This window comes from Camelina sativa, chromosome 20 (genome assembly GCF_000633955.1).
Source record: "Camelina sativa cultivar DH55 chromosome 20, Cs, whole genome shotgun sequence".
NCBI classification, from domain to species: Eukaryota; Viridiplantae; Streptophyta; class Magnoliopsida; order Brassicales; family Brassicaceae; genus Camelina; species Camelina sativa.
Genome location: NC_025704.1, coordinates 14,989,069 through 15,006,542, shown reverse-complemented (window position 1 = coordinate 15,006,542; position 17,474 = coordinate 14,989,069). Strand labels below are relative to the sequence as shown.

General features: G+C 37.5%; 2 protein-coding genes across 7 annotated transcripts; both read left to right on the top strand.

Annotated features, from left to right (window-relative positions):
• On the top strand, nt 1,146-3,798 carry LOC104770860 (protein OBERON 2). The gene is made up of 3 exons (XM_010495323.2): nt 1,146-1,228; nt 1,695-2,857; nt 2,953-3,798. Exons 2-3 carry the CDS (start codon nt 1,741-1,743, stop codon nt 3,585-3,587), a joined length of 1,752 nt encoding a protein of 583 aa, XP_010493625.1. The 5' UTR covers nt 1,146-1,228; nt 1,695-1,740; the 3' UTR covers nt 3,588-3,798.
• LOC104770858 (scarecrow-like transcription factor PAT1) lies at nt 11,300-14,153 on the top strand. Of its 6 annotated transcripts, none has more exons than XM_010495318.2 (4): nt 11,313-11,508; nt 11,936-12,991; nt 13,066-13,105; nt 13,564-14,147. In XM_010495318.2, exons 2-4 carry the CDS (start codon nt 11,967-11,969, stop codon nt 13,972-13,974), a joined length of 1,476 nt encoding a protein of 491 aa, XP_010493620.1. In that variant the 5' UTR covers nt 11,313-11,508; nt 11,936-11,966; the 3' UTR covers nt 13,975-14,147. The 6 variants fall into 6 exon arrangements, with proteins under 6 accessions (XP_010493624.1, XP_010493620.1, XP_019097591.1 ...); XM_019242046.1 differs by lacking the exon at nt 13,066-13,105 and adding an exon at nt 13,157-13,411 and having other exon boundaries at nt 11,322-11,508; nt 11,944-12,736; nt 13,524-14,147; XM_019242045.1 differs by lacking the exon at nt 13,066-13,105 and adding an exon at nt 13,157-13,411 and having other exon boundaries at nt 11,323-11,508; nt 11,936-12,736; nt 13,524-14,147.

Genomic DNA, 17,474 nt, shown 5'->3' with positions numbered 1-17,474 from the left:
GCTCCCTTTTCAGGGATTCGGTGTTACAACACTTTCGACGCAAGGAGGATTCATTAAAACTACACGACGATTTTTGCTTCTCGTGTGGTAATCTCCCTCAACATGGACGATAGGTTTATGGCGTGTTTACTATCGCATTGAGTAGTCTATCTCTTTAGGGTTTATATTTTCTTTTTGGGCTTGGTCCCTCTGGCATATGTTCTGTCTGAGTTTAAGTTTTTCTTATTGTTTCGTCCGGGTCTCTTGTTTCGGTAGAACAAACACCTGTGAACCATCCTTTTCCCATGTAAGGTCACTAGATTATGATTGGCTTTCCATAGGGGTAAGTTTGTATCTTGATCTGTTGTCTTAATGAATGGGGTATAATTGACAAAAATAAAATGAGGAGTCGTATTGGAGATGTCCTTAGAGACACTTTAACCTTCTCCATATACAATATAAGGTGGTATAGATTATAATAATTCATGTCACAATGCACAGATAAATAGAAACGATGTTGGAACACACTGAAACTTTAAAAATATAGGTGCCCAAATGAATATAAGCAAACATCTTTAAAATAATAATTTATAACGTACATAAAGTAAAAAATTTCAACAATAGCAACAAAAACTCTAAAATTTGAAGTAGATATACAAGAACAAAAAACTTTAGATATAATAAAAGATTTTGTTTTTGAAAAAACACTTACAACCAAGGATAATAGAATGAATGACCATGAAAGATTAAAGAAATTTTTTTATCTACATGAGGGTTATATTGTTTAGGATATGATTATTCAAATTGTTTAATTTATCCCATAAATAACAATAACATTCAATGAAGTTAGGGAAAAAGAAAAAGAAGTCAAACAGTAATAAACTCTTTTTTGATAAAATAAAAGGGGTTTAAAAAAAAACTTCAAACGATGACGTGTTAAAAAAATTCTAAAGTTAAACAGACAGCTGAAGTCAATACAGCGAGGAGATCACCTGTAACCGGCTGGCTAGGTTGCCTTTACATATTGAAAACCGACAACTGTGCGGAGTGTTTAGAAGTAAATCAGGTACAGTCTTCTTGAGTTCTGTCAAAGCCCCAAAATTCTTGTCTTCGGTCAACGATTCTTATCTTTATTTTTTTCTTTTGTAATAAAAAAAAAAAAAAGAGAATATATATTATTATTATTCTCTTCTCTCATTCATTGTTTGTTCTTCCTCGGCTACATCTCCCGACGTCTCTCCCCTTTCCGGTGAGTCCTACTCTTTTGGTCTCTCTCTCTCTCTCTCTCTCTCTCTCTCTCTCTGCTCCGATCTGCGTTTCTACTCTCTCAGTTTCTTGTTCTGTAAAGGTTAAAACAAAGGTTCATTTCATAGTCTAGCTGTTGAACTTCAATGCTACTTTCAAAAATCGATTTTTTGTTTTTTGACCTTTTTTTTGGCGTTATAGAGGAATCAATGTTTATAGCATCTAGGCTTTAATTTAATTGATATCTATCGATTTTATTTGTAAGATTCTTCGTTTTGTGTCGTTTCTAATTTGACTAATTGACTGAGATTTCTAGGGATTCAATTTGGGAATTTGAGTGTTTTTTTCTTTCTTTCTGGGTTAAAGTCAAATTCATAGCTTGTTACTTACTAATTCTGTAGAAGTATGTTTCTGGTTTAATGACTATTTTAGAGCTTGGATTCATATATTTATTTCTTTTGAATGTGCAGTTTGTTTTTTTTTTTTTTGAACTGGGTGGTTGGTTTTAAAATATTGATGGGCACATCATCTGGTTCAAATCATCCTCCTCACCAGATGTTACCACCACGTCAGCAACTACGAAGTGGAGGGCTTGAAACAGCTCTTTCACTCGTCTCTTCTGATCAGGAGCCACGGCGTGAGTCTCCAGCCGAAAGTGCGAGTTCTCAAGAAACATGGCCGCTGGGAGACGCTGTTGCCCCCCTCGGGACCAAGACTATGATGAGTCGTCAAAAGACTGAGCCTGATTCTCATGAACAAAGTGTGAATGCAGTGATGCACCATGTCTCTAATGCGGATAAGGTCTCAGTACGGGATATAGCTAGGGAAAGACTCGAGTTGGTTGCGGAGAGGATGCATCGATTACCGGATGAGTTTCTTGATGAGTTGAAGAACGGTCTTAAGTCTATTCTTGAAGGGAATGTAGCGCAGAGCGTAGATGAGTTCATGTTCTTGCAGAAGGTTGTTCAGAGTAGATCTGATTTGAACTTTGCAACACTTGTTAGAGCTCACCGGGTGCAGCTTGAGATACTTGTAGCCATAAATACTGGAATCCAGGCTTTTCTGCACCCGAACATCAGTCTGTCTCAGCAGTCTCTTATCGAGATTTTCGTTTACAAGAGATGCAGAAACATAGCCTGCCAAAACCAACTACCGGCTGATGATTGCTACTGCGAAATATGCACCAACAGGAAAGGATTCTGCAACCTTTGTATGTGTACCATCTGTAACAAGTTTGATTTTTCTGTCAATACCTGCCGCTGGATCGGTTGTGACTTGTGTTCACACTGGACTCATACGGATTGTGCTATTAGAGATGGACAGATCACCACGGGATCATCTTCTGCTAAGAATAATAATACATCAAGTCCAGGAGAAATAGTGTTCAAGTGCCGGGCTTGTAACCGCACTTCTGAGCTGCTTGGTTGGGTCAAAGATGTGTTTCAGCACTGTGCACCAAACTGGGAGAGGGAATCTTTGATGAAAGAACTCGACTTTGTGAGTAGGATTTTCCGGGGAAGCGAAGATCAACGAGGTAGGAAACTGTTCTGGAAGTGTGAGGAGCTTATTGACAAGATTAAGGGTGGTTTAGCTGAAGCAACAGCTGCCAAATTAATATTAATGTTTTTCCAAGGTAACCTGCTAACTACGACTGGCAAGTGTACATTTGCTTATTTATGAATAAACATTACTCTTGACTCTCTAATTGAATCCTTTTTGTTACTGAAGAGATCGAGTTAGACTCCGCGAACAGCTTTGAAAATGGGGAAGGTGGACGTCAGATGGCACCTCAGGATGCATGCAACAGAATTGCTGAAGTTGTACAGGAGACTCTAAGGAAAATGGAGATAGTTGCTGAGGAGAAGATGAGGATGTTCAAAAAGGCACGCATGGCTCTCGAGACTTGCGATAGAGAGCTCGAAGACAAAGCCAAGGAAGTAGCAGATTTGAAAGCGGATAGGCAAAAGAAGAAACTTCAGATAGACGAGCTTGAGAGAATCGTGAGGCTTAAGCAAGCTGAGGCAGACATGTTCCAGCTTAAAGCCAACGAAGCCAAGCGAGAGGCTGATCGGTTGCAAAGGATCGTACTAGCGAAAATGGACAAGTCTGAGGAGGAATACGCAAGTAACTATCTGAAACAGAGGCTGAACGAGGCCGAGGCAGAGAAGCAGTATCTGTTTGAGAAGATTAAGCTGCAGGAAAACTCGAGGGTGGCATCACAGAGCAGTGGCGGCGGTGGAGGAGACCCGTCACAGGTGATGATGTACTCAAAGATTCGTGATCTGCTTCAAGGATACAATCTCTCTCCCAAGGTAGATCATCCTCAATCAAACGAGCGCAATCCTTTCAGATCCAATCCTTAAATGCTTTCCTGCCTTATATATATGTAGTTTTCATATCCTAAGNTTTGTAAAAAAAAAAAAAAAAAAAAGTTTCATCACTTTGTTTTGTAAAACGAGTGTTTGTAGACGTGTAGGACCTATCTACTGATATTTTTCTAATTTGTGTGTTCTCTCTTTGTTGATATGTGATATGATGAAGTTGTTTTATCTATGATGTATTTAATTTAGGAAACTAGGACATGGAATCACTATCATGCCCTTGATTACCTTATTTTTCTGATAGGAGAAGCTTCATGCACCTCAAAATGGTTAATATATGCTTCATGTTACTTACTCAGTTGTCCTAATTTTTGTCATAATCTTGTGTGAGGGAAGGATACAATCGATCCAAGAACTCTACAAATTTACGAGCATCAAAATCTGATATGAGAACATTATGTTGAACGACGTCAAGAAGGGTCGTTGAATCAGTTTTCCTGAACACCAACAAATCGATTCTTGATCTTAAAATTACTCTTCTGTCGTAGACTATCTCATACTCTATTCGCTTCTTCTAGCCAATTTATGCAGTCTGAAAATAAAGTAATTTTCGCTCCTTCTAGTCCTTTCATTTTCAACTTGAATGTTATTACTAAAACTGATTTAATCTCGCAATTGTACTAAAAGAAATGGTTTTATTTATTTTGAGATATGCCATGGTTGAAATTTATTTTAAAAACGCATATTATTGGAAAAATGGATATGTGATTATGAGTTTTTCACACTTACTAAGAAACAATTAGTATTAATTTTTAAATCATTTACTCCACAAAACCATACCACATTCTAAAGATAGTTAGTATTAATTATTATTATATACCATACGATGAAGAATTTTTTTCTAACAATACACAAAATAGATATAATTCTACCAATATATATTTGTAATTAATTACCTCAGTAAAAATAAAAGTTTTAAATCTAGTCTAAAAATTAATCTTTTCAAAATAAGAAATCAAAAAGTCAATCTACAAAAAAATTGGAGTGGATACTGTTTAAAACAAAATTTATATACCTAAGTTGAATTGTAAGTTATAGACCCTAACATGCACACCTAAAAACAAAACGATGAATCATCATTCTGAAGTCATAAACCATATCCGAAAAATCAAACTAAACTCTTGATCCAAAAATGATGTATTTGTTTTTTTTATGAACATTAATCTGTTTTCTCCCCAAACGTTGACAGAAGAATAAGAGATTTCAGATACTGCCTCTTAGAAGCTGAATTAGCGGATCTCGTCTATAAAGGAAATGAATTCATTTGGTGGAATAAGAGCAAAACCAGGCCGGTTGCGAAGAAAATTGACCGTATATTGATAAATGAAAGCTGGAGCGACCTGTATCCTTCCTCCTTCGGTGTTTTTGGTGAACCAGACTTCTCGGATTATGCCTCCTGTGAAGTAGTGCTGGATGCTTCTATGCAAAAGGTAAAGAGGCCTTTCAAATTTTTCAACTTCCTCTTCCAACACTCTGATTTCCTGAATCTGGTTAGTCAACATTGGTACTCTTTGAGTTTCCCTGGATCTGCCATGTTTCGAGTTTCCAAAAAATTGAAAGCCCTGAAAAAGCCAATCAAGGAATTCAACAAGCAGAATTACTCTGATCTAGAGAAAAGAACAAAAGAAGCTCATGATCTGCTCCTCAATGCGCAACGCCTTACCCTCGCGGTCTCTTCTATGGCCAATGCTGCTCAGGAACTTGACGCCCAACAAAAATTCAACACTCTTTCGGTCGCGGAAGAAAGTTTTCTCTTACAAAGATCCAGGGTGACATGGTTTGCGGAGGGCGACTGCAAGTCTCGATACTTCCACAAAATAGCGAATGTCAGGAAGTCAGTCAACACCATCACTTGCCTGATCGATGATAATGGCGCTCAAATCCAAACTCAACAGGGCATCGTTGACCACTGTGTTGACTACTTCTCAAATTTACTTGGTGGTGATTCTGCACCCTTCTCGATGGAGCAAGAAGATATGAACCTTCTGTTAACCTACAGATGCTCAGCTTCCCAGCGTGACGAGCTCAACAGGATGGTTACTGATGAGGAAATCAAGCTGGCTTTCCAATCCCTTCCTAGAAACAAAACCTGTGGGCCTGATGGCTTCCCTGCGGAGTTTTTTAGAGAATCTTGGAATGTTGTGGGACCAGAGGTAATGGCAGCCATCCGAGAATTCTTCGTATCCGGAAAGCTACTCAAACAGTGGAACACAACCTCTTTAGTACTCATCCCGAAATCAACAAATGCATCTCGAACAACGGATTTCAGGCCGATTTCTTGCCTCAACACACTCTACAAAGTCATTGCCAAGCTTCTTACCACCAAGCTGCAGAACCTTCTTTCCTCCGTTATATCTTCATCTCAGTCAGCTTTTCTGCCAGGCCGCCTCTTATCCGAAAACGTCCTACTAGCCACTGACATGGTCCATGGTTACAACCGGCGGAATGTCTCTCCGAGGGCTATGCTTAAAGTCGACCTGAGGAAGGCGTTTGACTCGGTAAGATGGGAATTCATCCTTGCGGCCTTGCGTGCACTAGCCATACCAGATCGTTTCATCAACTGGATTCACCAGTGCATCTCTACTCCAACCTTCACTGTTTGCGTCAATGGTATAAATGGAGGTTTTTTTCAGAGCACAAAAGGTTTAAGACAGGGGGATCCCCTCTCTCCCTATCTTTTCGTCCTAGCCATGGAGGTGTTTTCCAAGTTAATGCAGTCAAGATTCGACGCAGGATATATCCACTACCATCCTAAGGCTGATGATCTAGAAATCTCCCATCTAATGTTTGCTGATGATGTTATGATATTCTTCGATGGTGGTAGCTCTTCTTTGCATGGCATCTGTGAAGCCCTTGATGATTTTGCTTCGTGGTCCGGACTGTGTGTGAACAAGGACAAGAGTCAGCTATTTCATGCGGGGTTGGATACGATTGCGGCTTCCACAATTGCAGCTTATGGCTTCCCGGTTGGCTCTCTACCTATCCGGTACTTGGGCCTACCCCTTATGTCACGAAAGCTTCGAATAGCAGAATATGAACCACTACTCGAGAAAATCTCAAAGAAGTTCAGGTCTTGGTCAGTCAAATCACTTTCTTTTGCGGGCCGGGTTCAGCTAATCTCTACTGTCATCTATGGGACCATAAACTTTTGGATGTCCACATTTATACTGCCAAAGGGCTGCCTAAAGAAGATTGAGAGCCTCTGTTCCAGGTTCTTATGGTCAGGTAACATTGAGGAGAGTAAAGGTGCAAGAGTGTCTTGGACCACGTTGTGCTTGCCTAAAGCTGAAGGTGGTTTAGGTCTGAGAAGCCTAGCGGAATGGAACAAAACTCTCTGCCTTCGTCTCATTTGGATCCTCTTCGATCAGAATGAGTCTCTATGGGACAGCTGGCATCGTCATCACCACCTTAGAAACACTGCGTTCTGGAATGTCACCCCACATCAGTGCGACCCTTGGTCTTGGCGTATGCTACTTCACCTGCGGCCTCTAGCTCAACCATTCCTCAGAAGTGAAGTAGGGAATGGTCTAAATACCTTCTTCTGGTATGACAACTGGACAAATCTGGGGCCCTTGATCACCAAGCTAGGCGTCTATGGCTCTCGCATTCTGCGTATCCCGCTAAACGCTAAAGTGGCAGACGCCTATGATGACTCGGGCTGGAAACTCCCCCTGTCGAGGCATCAATGGGCTTCTGAAATTCACCAACTTATTAGCAACATTCCCGTGCCTACCATTGATCTCCCGGATGACCTCTTTGTCTGGTGCACAGGTAACGAACGATCCCACAATTTCTCGACAGCCAAGACTTGGGAGGTGTTGCCACCACGGGAAGATGAGAAAAACTGGGCAGAGTTGGTTTGGTTCAAAGGGGCAATCCCAAAGCACGCTTTTCATTTTTGGGTGACTCATCTCAATAGACTCTCCACCCGGGAGAGACTTTTGTCTTGGGGACATACCCAAAACGCTGTATGTTGCCTCTGTTCTTTCGCTTTGGAGTCTTGCGACCATCTGTTCCTGGCCTGTGACTTCTCTTCCCAGCTCTGGACAATGGCTTTCACTCGACTATGCCCTCGTCAACGTCTCTTCTGCTCTTGGTCTGAGCTTCTCTCATGGATGCGACGCTCTTCTCAAGCAGCTCCAGCCCTTCTTCGTAAAGTGGTAGCTCAAACCCTTGTATACAACATTTGCCAACAGCGCAACAATATTCTGCACAACTCCCACCGACTTTCTCCACAGGTTCTATTCAAGTCGATTGACCGTCAAACTCGAAACATCATCTCCGCACGAAGACTCCGCAAGAGCTGGAATAATCTTTTGCTTCTATGGATCCGATAATGCACCATTTTTTGTTGGTCTCTGTCTATTGTAGCCTTTTTTTATTTTTTTGCCTTGGCTGCTTTACTCTAGGTTCTCTTATGTAAAACCTAACTTTTCATTTCTAATGATATTTACATGCTTAGCAAAAAAAAAATAACAAATTAACCTTACATATAATATGTTAGTTAGATTAACATGTTTTCACTTAAAATCACCTATCTATAACTATAAGTAGTTTTTTGTTATTTTAAAACAAATTAAATCACCACATTGCATAAACGTTTTATGCTTTAAAGTGATTTTATTAATGTAATGTCAAAAAAACAAAGAAAAAGCAAAAAAAGTCTATTAACCTATCTTTAGTTTAAAATAAATATTTTTTGCTAGTAATCGTTTACATATATGCTCGGTGTATGAGCGTTCACATATGCTCGGTGTCAGGGGCCATTCAATCAACTGTGTGTTGAAACAAAGAAACCAAAAAGTATGCATATTCTCTCTTGGGATTTGAACTCGGGGAACACCTTTCATTTTAATTTACAGAAACATCTTACTCATTGAATCGTACTACTTTTTATCTCCTAGTTACTAGATTGAATTTGAGCATTTACTTTTTCTCTGGCATGGGAAATGGAATCATAAATATTAAGAAAATTACCACGATTTTCTTTACTCTCCAAGTAACTAAAGTGGATAAAGCACCTTTTACCCTTTTCAAGTTTTCATATACTAGTAGTAGAAGTTAGCAAATTAACTCTTTAATATCTTCAGAACATCAACTCTGATTTGAGTTCCATTTAAGGTCATCTTTATAGGAAGAACATGAGAGGTATTCTTAGTCCAAAAAAAATAGAAAAATAATGAATAGTGGTTTAAAACACTTTTTTTAGTTCTTGATGTAGAACTGATTTTGGCTTAGTTCTAAGCTGACGTGGCAAACTGTGAATGGATACAATTTTTTGCAAACAATTTTTCACAAATTAAAAGAGGATCTGCTTTAGAATATATGGAATAAATTTGGACATTAAACTATATATTAATTAAATAAAATGTTTGTGTGCTTTAATTATGTAATATGTTTTTTTTTATATTTTTAATGTTTTTGTTGTTTCATAAAAATTTGGTATTGTATTTTGAATTTTAGTAAAAGTTTTATAAGTTTGCAATTTAAATGTTATTTTATAAGTTTTTATAATTGTAATATGTTTAAGAATATTATATTATTAAGATCTTAAACATGTTCTCCCAATAACTATCTTTTTAACAAAAGATCTTAACTACTGATTTTACATTATTTTCATAATATTTTTATTTTAAGAACACCTAAAATAGTTCCTCTTATAAAAATGCCCTGAGAAATGTTTTGTTGCTGTGAATATAAGTGTGCTCAAATTATTATTTAATTTATAAAATTACTTTTGGAATAATCGAAAATAAATTTGCTAGTGTGTGTATAGATTTTAATCATTACTATATCAGATTTAGATATACATTAAATTACTTGCTGCATTCCATCACAAGAAAAGTTACCAAGTTGAAGAAGTGGCCGATAGAGTCAGGTTTACAAGGGACCACCTTTTTCTAAGATGTCCGTATGCTTTCGATCTGTGGAGATGGTGTGTGGCTAAGATGTCAATCCCTTTTACTGGCTTCAACACCTGGGACAGATTACTCTTCTGGTTGCAGACTCCTTCAACTGACAGTCGTACATGCACCATGAAGCTCTCCTGGTTGCTCAGGCTGTCGTGTACACCATTTGGCACGAACGTAACGCTCGTCTTTACACCAACACCCGCACTCCAGTGGAAGGTCTCTTCTCTCACCTTGACAAAAGGATTCGAAACACATGTCTGGCTAGGAACAACCAACCGAAGCACCAAGGTCTCTTAGAGATTTGGTTTCAAAGTTACTCTATTTAATTTCTATATGCAGTCCGTTTACCGTGTTTGTTCATCCCGGCTTTCGTTGTCGCTTAGGCACCTTGTACCCTAAATTATGATCTATCGTATAAAATCAGAAATTTTATTAAAAAAAAGAGTCAGGTTTACAAGAAGTGAACAATGGAGAAAAGTGGATTCATTTCTCTTTAGTTTACAAGTGATATGGTACATGGATCATTGTATGTATGATGTTGAAGAAAACGACAAGTATAATGATTTCATAAATATATGATTTTAAGCTCATTCGATCTCTATATTTTGCTAAAAGTGATATCTCTTATATTTATATTTTGCTAAAAGTGATATCTCTTATATTTATATTAATTATAATGGGAGAGTTGTCAAAAAGAACAAAAATGAAATAAAGAAGAGCAAGGGGGGGTTGTGTTGTGGGGTCACAATGACACAACATTCACTTACAAAAAAAAAAACAAAAAAAGAGAGTAAAGGTAAAAGATGATAATATTCTATAATTTTTTTCGTATTTTTTCTTCTTTGTTGGTGCTTTGCAAAATTTAATCTTCACTTTGGATTTGGAATCTGAATTCCTATCTTTTACAAAAATTTCAGCTTTAAATACTTTTGTATCAATAAAAAGATTTGGTTCAATAATTTTGACCGGTGTATGATTTTTTTTTGTAAATTATTTTTTAGAATTAATGGAAAAAAATTGATCATTAAAATACTATTTTAATATTTAAACTTCACTTTTAAGTTGAAGTCTTAATTCCTCTCATCATCCAAAATTTTAGCTTCAAATAGTTTTGACCAATATATTATTCTTTTTTATTTTTATGCTATAAAATGTTTCCACATACTTACGAATTTTTTTTGTTATGTTCGATCATTAAAATGTAATTATAATTTTTTTTTAAATTACTTTAAATTGTTTGAGAACTTTTGGCATACGCCTGAAACCAATAAAAATCAACTTAATTATCTCGTGTGTTTTTCAATAATTGCGTGGCATGAAATCACAACATTTGAATTCAGCATTGTAATAGTCTTCTTACTCTACCCCGGTCAACATTCTTTGACTTTGATTTTTTTTCCTTTGGTGTTCTCGTCTTGTCTTGCTACATCTACTAAACGCCAACTAGTTTTTTTTTTTTTTTTTTGCTTTGCCTATTTATAAATAAATATGTGGTTTGTCCTACTGCGAAGTTTACTCACCGTCCGTATTCACGCATATAGAATAGTATACTTTTTTTGGTTTAATATACCTTTTTTTCTTAAACTTAAGATTAGAGATAGTGAATGAGAATCGGTTTAGTTCAAAAAAAAAAAAGATTAGAGATAGTGAAAGTTGAAAACTAGATTGAGACAAATAATGGATCGGGGACATGTATCTTCCATAATTGTAGTGTATGTGGTGGTGGGAGCGACATGTTTGAGTGGTATAATCGTAAATCACACGCCGTGTTTTAGATTCTGTTCCTTCCTTTCTCTCTCTCTCTCTCTCTCTCTCTCTCTGATAATAAAAGAGTGAGACTTCTGTTTTGTCTTTCGAGCCATTCCCATGTGCCTTGTCTCCGACAACTCTCTCCCTCTCTCTCTCTCTCTCTCTTCCTCTTCCTCTGGTTCACATGGAACTTCAATAACATTCACTATTTTAAGGTTTCTCATCTCAGGATAAAAAGTCAGGTGGGTACTACTCAATTTGGATTTTCTTCCTTTTTTTCACTTAGAACAGAGTTCAGTTTGATCTTTGATTCCTTAAGTTTCTTTTTTTTCTTTTTCTTTTTTTCTTCTAATATCTCTTATGTCTATGATCATATTAATTCTTAAATCATCTTTCTCTCTTGATCCTATTCTTTGATTTTGGAGGTTATCTTAGCTTTAATTTAACCTCAAAAGGTATTAGTTAATTTGCTTCCCTTGTTAGATTCTTGATCTCTGTTTTTTTTTATCAGTAGATTTGATTTGTTTATGAGTAAGAATTGAGTTATGCATGTGTAGATGAATTGGGTTGATCTGAGGTACAAAATTTATGTTAGGTCATGTTAGAGCTAGCTTGTCTAGGATGGGTTTGAGATGAGTCAAAGGGTTTGATGTGTTTATATACTTGTAGTTGTGCAGATCATATTAAGGTGTGACTAGAAATGTACAAGCAGCCTAGACAAGAGATTGAGGCTTACTCTTTTGAGCCCAACCCTTCTGGGAAGCTGAGGTACTTACCGGTTAACAACTCTCGTAAACGGTTTTGTACCCTCGAGCCATCTCCAGACTCTCCTGCGTATAATGCTCTGTCGTCTACTGCTACATATGAGGATACATGTGGCTCTTGTGTGACGGATGATTTGAATGACTTCAAACACAAAATTAAGGAGATAGAGACGGTCATGATGGGTCCGGACTCGTTGGACTTAGTCGTTGATGGTACGGACTCCTTTGATTCCACGGCGTGTCAAGAGATTAACAGTTGGAGATCAACTCTTGAGGCCATCTCGAGGCGGGATTTGAGAGCTGATCTTGTTTCATGTGCAAAAGCTATGTCCGAAAACGATCTTATGATGGCTAATTCGATGATGGAGAAGCTGCGCCAGATGGTCTCGGTTTCTGGTGAGCCTATCCAACGGTTGGGAGCTTATTTACTGGAAGGTCTAGTGGCGCTGCTAGCTTCATCGGGTAGTTCCATTTACAAATCACTTAACAGGTGCCCTGAACCGGCTAGCACCGAGCTTCTCTCTTACATGCATATTCTCTATGAGGTTTGCCCTTACTTCAAGTTCGGATACATGTCAGCAAATGGTGCCATTGCTGAAGCCATGAAGGAAGAAAACAGAGTTCACATTATCGATTTTCAAATCGGTCAAGGGAGTCAATGGGTCACTCTTATCCAGGCATTTGCAGCTAGGCCCGGTGGGCCTCCGCGGATTCGGATAACGGGTATTGACGATACGACTTCAGCATATGCTCGCGGAGGTGGCCTAAGCATTGTCGGAAACAGACTCGCCAAGCTTGCTAAGCAGTTCAACGTTCCATTTGAGTTCAACCCGGTGTCGGTGTCAGCGTCCGAGGTTAAACCTAAAAATCTCGGAGTCCGGCCAGGGGAAGCTCTAGCCGTCAACTTTGCCTTTGTTCTTCATCATATGCCTGACGAAAGCGTGAGCACTGAGAATCACCGGTACGTACGCGCGGTTCAGTATTAATTTTTGTATAGAAACTTGTTTGACTGAGTTGAGTATATTTTGTTTGCAGGGACCGGTTACTGAGAATGGTGAAGAGCTTATCTCCCAAGGTGGTGACTCTTGTGGAGCAAGAATCAAACACAAACACGGCCGCCTTCTTNACGGATTCGGATAACGGGTATTGACGATACGACTTCAGCATATGCTCGCGGAGGTGGCCTTAGCATTGTCGGAAACAGACTCGCCAAGCTTGCTAAGCAGTTCAACGTTCCATTTGAGTTCAACCCTGTATCGGTGTCAGCGTCCGAGGTTAAACCTAAGAATCTCGGAGTCCGGCCAGGGGAAGCTCTAGCCGTCAACTTTGCCTTTGTTCTTCATCATATGCCTGACGAAAGCGTGAGCACTGAGAATCACCGGTACGTACGGTACAGTATTATGTTTTGTATATAAATTTGTTTGGACACATATATATATAGGATGATTCTTTTGTTTTGTCCCTTGACTGAGTTGAGTATATTTTGTTTGCAGGGACCGGTTACTGAGAATGGTGAAGAGCTTATCTCCCAAGGTTGTGACTCTTGTGGAACAAGAATCAAACACAAACACGGCCGCCTTCTTCCCAAGGTTCATGGAGACAATGAACTACTATGCCGCGATGTTCGAGTCGATTGATGTGACTCTCCCAAGAGATCACAAACAGAGGATTAATGTGGAGCAACATTGTCTAGCAAGAGATGTCGTGAACATCATCGCATGTGAAGGAGCTGATCGGGTTGAGCGGCACGAGCTCTTAGGGAAATGGAAGTCACGTTTTGAGATGGCGGGTTTCACTTCTTACCCTTTGAGTCCCCTGGTGAATTCAACCATTAAAAGTCTGCTCAGGACCTACTCGAACAAGTACAGGCTAGAAGAAAGAGATGGAGCCTTGTATCTTGGTTGGATGCATAGAGATTTGGTAGCCTCGTGTGCTTGGAAATGAGACAGAGACATTTTCTCTAGTGTGATCATAGTTTATGTGTTTTTACCGCTCATTTGAATCTTCAAAACATTAGAGACATGTTTATGTCTACTGCTAGAGACCAAGAGACATGCACACATACCAAAGTCAATGCTTTCACTTCCCCCAATCAAAACTTAAGCATATATAGTTCACACGAATGGATCTTTATTAGTATATGTAACCGAAATAAATTGATGTTCAATAAAACAACAAAACGGTGTCTTTTCACAGTTTTGACATTTCAACGTATTCAATAATTTCTGGAGAGAACACGTGTAAATTGTTGTTTTTAGTCATGTAAATTTTTTGTTTGTCCAAAAAAAAAAAAAAAAAAAATCATGTCAATTTTAAAATTTTTAACTTAGAATTAATGGGCCTTGTTGGATCGTTGCGTTGGGCTTTTCTTTTTGTGTAACAACTATACACTTCTTAACTACTGTATATGAAACATTACATACATAGGTCTTTGAGATTGAGAGAATCAAATTTAAAATCATCTCTTTTTGAAACTTTCACGTTCAATTTTTGCTATGCAGGTTGAAAAAAATTTCCTACATAAGAAAAGCAGAATGGTTGATAACAAGATATTGAATCAGCATCTTTTTGTTCCAAATGGTTGGAAGATAGAATAAGCCACAGTTACCTGATCCTTTGATATGTTACATTCTCCCTCATCTTCCCTTAACAGAAGCTGTTAACTGTTAAAACAAGCGTTTTATCCACCAGATGGAGGAGTCTTTGGCTTTGGCTTCCTCGTTTGGAATTGACATGGTCTAAATTCCCTAATTCCGATGTTTTTATGAGTTTTGGTGACAAGTTTTTCCATTCAAATAGAGTTTCATGCATTCACAAGCTCAACTTATCTATGAGCTTTGGAAATGTCAATCCTCACTTCACATCATGGATTGATGTTGCGGTTAAGCGTAACTTCCAACATCTACAAGTCCGTTATGCTTTTGAGATGCCCCTTAGCCTTTATACCTGTGAGACACTGGTATCCTTAAAAATTTGTTGGGTGGCCTTGCCTAGTGCCGAGTTTGTTTCCTTGCCTTGTCTGAAGATTTTGCATTTAGAATGTATTAGCTATCCCAATGAAACCACTTTTGAGAGACTTGTCTCATCCTCCCCTGTCCTGGAAGAGTTAGAGTTGAGACTTGTAAGTTCTGTTGCAAATGTCTTTCGGACTCTAGGTCATTGAAGAGCTTCACTATAACTATACGCTTCTCTGTGGGTGATACCAGAATTCTGATTGATGTCCCTCGACTACGCTTTTTGAGCATTCGTGATAACTTAGCAAAAAGCTTTATAATAAACAGTATGAATTCCAGTGTCAAGTTAGATCTTGATCTCAGCCCTGGTTTATTTTTTGAAGAAGAAGATGTTTTATCCATGAGAAATAGTTTCCACAGTTTTCTCCCCCAAATTTCAAAGATGAGGGATATGTTCATTCATCTAGGCTCTTTCCAGGTATCTATGTCAATTACCATGTTCGACATATGTTCCCATAATCTATCATGAATGTTTCTGAGAACATCAGTTTTTCCTTCTTGTTCTAGCTTCTCTGTGAATACTCGAAACTAGAACCACTGCCTCAGTTTGGTTACATGTCCTGCCTGCAAGTAGAGCTCTATTATTCCCATTTGAAATGGTTACCAACCTTTCTTGAAAGCTTCCCAAACTTGAAGTCTCTCATCTTGGTGATGATCTGCCAAACCCCAATAAGTTTTTCATTCCTTCGAAGATTTTTGCATATTTTGTCTTTGTGTTTTAATCTTCTCTTCTGTTCTCAGGTATGCTACAATGCAGATCATGAGGAAATGCCATTTGAGGAGATGAATCAAGTCGGTTTCTCAACTGTGCCTAAGTGTTTGCTATCGTCTCTCGAATTTGTTGATTTCAAAGTGAAAGTCTCGGGACTTGCTGCAGGGATGAAGCTAGTAAGGTACTTCCTTGAAAATTTGGCAATCCTCAAGAAACCCACTCTACCTTGGCATTATAGTGCAATTCAGATTCAAGATGACGTGGTCAGGATCAGGAAACTCCTCAAAATTCCAAGACGCTCTACCGAATGTGAAGTCATCTTCCTTTGATCGGTAAAGAGTAGAATGAACATAGTGAGGATTCGTGATTTTTATGTTAAAAAACAAAGTGGATATGCATTGTAGTTTCTTGGTTGGTTTGGCTTAGGTCCATCTAGGCATATGCTTTCTTATGTTACTTATCATCTGGGTCGTAGGATTGAAAAAGGAAACGTACTTGGTCGTAAATCTCAATTGTTCTTAGAACCAACTGGTTTTTATTTTGGGGATTTTGTGTAAAGAATATGTTGGAAATGGATAGCAGTTTCGTTATCACTTGGTTAAGTGATTATTATGGTAGCGTAATTATTTTGCTCCTTTGTTTCTGAATTTTCCATGGATCTTTATATCTTCAGATGTTAGAAAACTCTTAGCATGGCCATATCGAGTTACTAGCTTTTGGACCAAAAGTTTTGGTAATGAATCGAGTTACTAGCCACACACAATGTTAAATAGTAAATATATATATATATATATATATTTATCAGTTGAGTTATTCTATATACAGTAATGTGTTTTCAAATTATAAAACACCTAAAATGTAAATAATAATCATATTGCAATTTAATTAGTTTTGCTACCACCCTATTGGTATATATATATATATTTATCACTTGAGTTATTCTATATACAGTAATGTGTTTTCAAATTATAAAACACCTAAAATGTAAATAATAATCATATTGCAATTTAATTAGTTTTGCTACCACCCTATTGGTACATTTGGACACCTTTTTCTTCATGTTTTTAAAAAAAGAAAATTATTTTATCATCTTAACCACATAATTAAAAGACACATTCAAATAAATCACACCACTATAATAATGAAACAACATTATTAGACTATCCAAACATGAAGAAAAATATTTAGCTGAGAAAACGATTTTTTTGCTAAAAGAAACTATTAGAGAAGACCATATAGTAAGTATATTGGATGCATTAAAAAATGACTATAAACTGGATAGCATTTCCTATGAGTTTTGTTTGAGTATGCTTAAATTATGCTCTGTGTAAGATACAAGGTTAAAAATTTATGATTTTCTTTCTTCATCCTTAAACTGTATGAAAGCTTGTTATCTATAATTAAGATTTTTTTTTTTTTTTTTTGCAGGAATTCCAGTTGATATGCTCAAATTAACCCTAGAGCTATTCTCCCAATTAAGAGATCATTGTAGTACTTAGGGGTCGAATTTCACAATGACTCAAGATTACACAATAGACTTAATAATCTTTTAATTATGCTAAACAGAAGAATTTGTATTAAAATAAAAAGCAATGCAAAAATAAATTGAAGTTGTGTAAATTCAGATGGAAGAAAAGCTAGACTTAGGGAATAATCTCCGGAAATTATTGAATATCAAATCAATCATAACTCAGGATTCAATCAATTAAAATCATATC

Coding starts and splice junctions, on each gene's coding strand:
- LOC104770860 (XM_010495323.2), top strand. CDS start 1,741: ATGGGCACATCATCTGGTTCAAATCATCCTCCTCACCAGATGTTACCA. Junction 2,858..2,952: donor AATATTAATGTTTTTCCAAG/GTAACCTGCTAA, acceptor TTGTTACTGAAG/AGATCGAGTTAGACTCCGCG.
- LOC104770858 (XM_010495322.2), top strand. CDS start 11,967: ATGTACAAGCAGCCTAGACAAGAGATTGAGGCTTACTCTTTTGAGCCC. Junction 12,992..13,523: donor GTGAGCACTGAGAATCACCG/GTACGTACGCGC, acceptor TTTTGTTTGCAG/GGACCGGTTACTGAGAATGG.